This window comes from Terrapene carolina, unplaced genomic scaffold (genome assembly GCF_002925995.2).
Source record: "Terrapene carolina triunguis isolate 2854851 unplaced genomic scaffold, T_m_triunguis-2.0 Scaffold926, whole genome shotgun sequence".
NCBI classification, from domain to species: Eukaryota; Metazoa; Chordata; order Testudines; family Emydidae; genus Terrapene; species Terrapene triunguis.
Window position 1 is genome coordinate 5,085,622 of NW_020665277.1, and position 5,695 is coordinate 5,091,316.

General features: G+C 41.7%; 1 protein-coding gene across 1 annotated transcript; it reads left to right on the forward strand.

Moving 5' to 3' along the window:
* Positions 1 to 4,478: 4,478 nt before the first annotated feature.
* On the forward strand, positions 4,479 to 5,429 carry LOC112113063 (olfactory receptor 1052-like). Its single transcript, XM_024209226.2, has one exon. The coding sequence runs from the start codon at positions 4,479 to 4,481 to the stop codon at positions 5,427 to 5,429; it is 951 nt and encodes a 316-aa protein (XP_024064994.2).
* Positions 5,430 to 5,695: the final 266 nt, after the last annotated feature.

The window sequence follows — 5,695 nt, forward strand, 5'->3', positions numbered from 1 at the left end:
GTTTTCCAATGTGCATTACTTTGCATTTATCAACACTGAATTTTATTGCCATTTTGTTGCCCAGTCACCCAGTTTTGTGAAATCCCTTTGTAACTCTTCACAGTCTGCTTGGGACTTAACTATCTTGAGTAATTGTGTATCATCTGCCAATTTTGCCACCTCGCCGTTTACCCATTTTTTCAGATCATTTCAGAATATGTTGAACAGCACTGGACCCAGTGCAGATCCCTGGGGGACCCCGCTATTTACCTCTCTGAAAACTGACCATTATTCCTCTCCTCTATTTCCTGCCTTTAACCAGTTACTGATCCATTATAGGCTTTCCCTCTTATTTCATGAGAAACATGCTCAAACATTTTACTAAAGTCCGAAGACATTATGGCTACCACTTTCTCTTCATCCAGTATGGACCCAGTCCTCCTATCAGACCCATTTGAGTAGATGATTGTGCCCTAACGGAGTTCAGTGGGGCTTCGTACTCATGCACCTATAAGAACATAAGAATGGCCATACTGGGTCAGACCAAAGGTCCATCCAGCCCAGTATCCTGTCTGCTGACAGTGGCCAACGCCAGGTGCCCCAGAGGGAGTGAACCTAACAGGTAATGATCAAGTGATCACTCTCCTGCCATCCATCTCCACCCTCTGACAAACAGAGGCTAGGGACACCATTCCTTACCCATCCTGGCTAATAGCCATTAATGGACTTAACCTCCATGAATGTATCTAGTTCTCTCTGAAACCCTGTTATAGTGCTAGCCTTCACAACCTCCTCAGGCAAGGAGTTCCACAAGTTGACTGTGCGCTGTGTGAAGAACTTCCTTTTATTTGTTTTAAACCTGCTGACCATTAATTTCATTTGGTGGCCACTAGTTCTTATATTATGGGAACAAGTAAATAACTTTTCCTTATTCACTTTCTCCACATCACTCATGATTTTATATACCTCTATCATATCCCCCCTTACTCTCCTCTTTTCCAAGCTGAAAAGTCCTAGCCTCTTTAATCTCTCCTCATATGGGACCCGTTCCAAACCCCTAATAATTTTAGTTGCCCTTCTCTGAACCTTTTCTAATGCCAGTCTATCTTTTTTGAGATGAGGAGACCACATCTATACGCAGTATTCAATAGGTGGGCGTACCATGGATTTATATAAGGGCAATAAGATATTCTCCGTCTTATTCTCTATCCCCTTTTTAATGATTCCTAACATCCTGTTTCCTTTTTTGACTGCCGCTGCACATTGCATGGACGTCTTCAGAGAACTATCCACAATGACTCCAAGATCTCTTTCCTGATTAGTTGTAGCTAAATTAGCCCCCATCATATTTTATGTATAGGTGGGGTTATTTTTTCCAATGTGCATTACTTTACATTTATTCACATTAAATTTCATTTGCCATTTTGTTGCCCAATCACTTAGTTTTGTGAGATCTTTTTGAAGTTCTTCACAGTCTGCTTTGGTCTTAACTATCTTGAGCAGTTTAGTGTCATCTACAAACTTTGCCACCTCACTTTTTACCCCTTTCTCCAGATCATTTATGAATAAGTTGAATAGGATTGGTCCTAGGACTGACCCTTGGGAAACACCACTAGTTACCCCTCTCCATTCTGAAAATTTACCATTTGTTCCCTGTCTTTTAACCAGTTCTCAATCCATGAAAGGATCTTCCCTCTTATCCCATGACAACGTAATTTACATAAGAGCCTTCGGTGAGGGACCTTGTCAAAGGCTTTCTGGAAATCTAAGTACACTATGTCCACTGGATCCCCCCGTCCACGTGTTTGTTGACCCCTTCAAAGAATTCTAATAGATTAGTAAGACATGATTTCCCTTTACAGAAACCATGTTGACTTTTGCCCAACAATTTATGTTCTTGTATGTGTCTGACAATTTTATTCTTTACTATTGGTTCAACTAATTGCCCAGTACTGATGTTAGACTTACCGGTCTGTAATTGCCGGGATCACCTCTAGAGCCCTTCTTAAATATTGGCGTTATATTAGCTATCTTCCAGTCATTGGGTGCAGAAGCTGATTTAAAGGACAGGTTACAAACCACAGTTAGTAGTTCTGCAATTTCACATTTGAGTTCTTTCAGAACTCTTGGGTGAATGCCATCTGGTCCCGGTGACTTGTTACTGTTAAGTTTATCAATTAATTCCAAAACCTCCTCTAGTGACACTTCAATCTGTGACAATTCCTCAGATTTGTCACCTACAAAGGATGGCTCAGGTTTGGGAATCTCCCTAACATCCTCAGCCGTAAATACTTAAGCAAAGAATTCATTTAGTTTCTCCACAATGACTTTATCATCTTTAAGTGCTCGTTTTGTATCTCGATCGTCCAGGGGCCCCACTGATTGTTTAGCAGGCTTCCTGCTTCTGATGTACTTAAAAAACATTTTATTACCTTTTGAGTTTTTGGCTAGCTTCAAACTCCTTTTTGGCTTTTCTTATTAAATTTTTACACTTAATTTGGCAGTGTTTATGCTCCTTTCTATTTACCTCACTAGAATTTGACTTCCACTTTGACTTCCAAGATGCCTTTTTATCTCTCACTGCTTCTTTTACGTGGTTGCTAGGCCACTGAGGCTCTTTTTTACTTCTTTTACTGTGTTTTTTAATTTGGGGTATACATTTAAGTTGAGCCTCTATTATGGTGTCTTTGAAAAGTGTCCATGCAGCTTGCAGGGATTTCACTCTAGTCACTGTATCTTTTAATTTCTGTTTAACTAACCTCCTCATTTTTGCATAGTTCCCCTTTCTGAAAGTAAATGCCACAGTGTTGGGCTGCTGAGGTGTTCTTCCCACCACAGGAATGTTAAATGTTATTATATTATGGTCTTAGTTACCTCTTGGACCAGATCCTGCGCTCCACTCAGGACTAAATCGAGAATTGCCTCTCCCCTTGTGGGTTCCCGTACCAGCTGCTCCAAGAAGCAGTCATTTAAAGTATTGAGAAATTTTGTCTCTGCATTTCATCCTGAGGTGACATGTTCCCAGTCAATATGGGGAGAACTGAAATCCCCCACTATTATTGAGTTCTTTATTTTGATAGCCTCTCTAATCTCCCTTAGCATTTCATAGGCACTATCACTGTCCTGGTCAGGTGGTCGATAATAGATCCCTACTGTTATATTCTTATTAGAGCATGGAATTACTATCCATAGAGATTCTATGGAACATGTGGATTCATTTAAGATTTTTACTTCATTTGATTCTACATTTTCTTTCACATATAGTGCCACTCCCAACCCCCCCTCCGCCCCCTGTACGACCTCTTCTGTCCTTCCGATATATTTTGTAGCCCGGAATGATTGTGTCCCATTGATTGTCCTCACTCCACCAGGTTTCTGTGATGCCTATTATATCAATATCCTCCTTTAACATGAGGCACTCTAGTTCACCCATCTTATTATTTAGACTTCTAACATTTGCGTACAAGCACTTTAAAAACTTGTCACTGTTTATTTGTTTGTCCTTTTCTGATGTGTCAGACTCTTTTTTATGTGAATGTTTCTCATCTGATCTGGCCCATACTTTATCCTCTTCCATCCTCTCCTCCTGACTAAAACCTATGAGGATATGATTACAGGTTTGGGACCTAATATTGATAGGCCATCAAAAAAAGTAATCAGGTTTGTTTGTCAAAATCTGAATCTTCACTGAGGAAACCTTGAGGGAGGCAAACTCCAAGAGGGAAATTGCGCTTATCACGTGTTGCACACAATCAAAGGCAAAAAATTGTCCAAAGAAGAACTGAATTCAAGTCATCAGTGATTGAAATCACTCATCTAGCTAACATGATGTTCTTTGATCCTATTTATTAAATTATATTTTAATAATCCTTATTCACCTGTAAGCCTTGAGGAGCCTAAAGATGAAAGCTGAGAGGTTTTTTAAGGTATTGATTTCAATGAGCATTAGATGCCAAAATATCTTTAAAAATCTGGGCCTAAATGACGTAACACAATGCCTGAAATAAATTTAACTGAAAGTCGAAGAAGCTTTTTATATGGCATATTTTAATCGATTTACAAAAAGGTCACTGTTGGAGAGAAAGAGAGCTGAGGTACGCCTTGAGAAGAAATTTGAAGGATGACAGAGAGGTTGCATGGCAAACCTGATCGGGGCATACTCCAGCCATAGAAAAAGAATTCCTGGTGAAAGAATTATTCTATGCATCATATTATTTTCCTATTGCAATGACCACTGATCATTGATTTCGGTATAAATGATCTTTGTATAAATTTCTATTTTAGGACTAGACCGTCCTGCCTCTCTGTATCTGGACAGGAACCATGACTCCCACTTGCCAGCAAGAATATCATCAGGTCAGTATTCTGTGTGAAGACCCTGAAAGTCTGCCTCAGCATCACACTGGAGAGAGATCTGGCAAGCTGGTTGTAATAAATTTTCTGCAGCTATTTGATGGCTTCCATCTGTAATGTACAAACAGGGACTGTGCACTGTAGACATGGTTGGAGGAAACTGTACCCAGGTTACTGAATTCATTCTCAAAGGATTCACAGATCATCCAGACATTCAGATCCTTCTCTTCATGATTTTCCTAGTGATCTATATTATTACCTTACTGGGGAACCTTGGAATGATCATGTTAGTAAGGATCGACCCCAGACTTCACACCCCCATGTATTATTTCCTTAGTAATTTGGCATTTGTAGATCTCTGTTATTCCACAGTCGTCGCCCCCAAGATGCTGGTGGATTTGCTAGTAGAGAGGAAAGCCATTTCTTACACTGGCTGTGCAGCTCAGATCTGTGTTTTCTGTATGCTGATTGTAACAGAGTGTTTCCTCCTGGCTGCAATGGCATATGACCGATATGTGGCCATCTGTAACCCGCTGCTCTATAGAGTTGTCATGTGTCCGAGACTTTGTGCCCAACTGATGGCTGGGTCCTTCCTAGCTGGGTGTGTAAATTCAATGGCACAGACAACAGGCATGTTAACATTAACCTTCTGTGGCTCCAATGTCATTGACTTGTTCTTCTGTGACATCTCCCCGCTGCTATCGCTCGCCAACTCCGACTCCAGCATCAATCACGTTGTGCTTCTAGCTGTGACATATTTGACTGGGGTACTCAGTGGCCTGATTGTCCTCATCTCCTATGTTTTCATCCTCAACGCTATCCTGAGGATCCGCTCTGCCGAGGGCAGGCTCAAAGCCTTCTCCACCTGCACCTCCCACCTCACAGCCGTCACCATCTTCTATGGGAGTGGCCTGTTCATCTATTTACAGCCCAGCACAAAGCACTCGAGGGATCAGGACAAGGTGGTCTCAGTGTTCTACACTGTGGTGACCCCCATGTTGAACCCCCTGATTTACAGCCTGAGGAACAAGGAGGTGAAGGATGCCCTGAGGAGAGCGTTAGAGAGGAAAACATTCTCTCTAGGTCTAAATTCATGACCAGAGGCAATAAGCTTGAATCGGTGAATACCTGGCCCATCTGTTGTATCTCATTGTGCAATGCCCAGTGCTGGGCATGAATTACATTTGACTTCTCCCTTGTCAATGACCAGACTCCCCGACAGCCACATCCTAACAGGTCCAGTTTAAGACATTCAGCGAGCACCTCTTTGGCACTTGTATCCTGACAGGATTGGGGCCCCGCAGCCCTCCGAGTGTATTTTATGCTGCAGTTTTGAGCCCTTGGAGAACAAGGCCAGTATCTG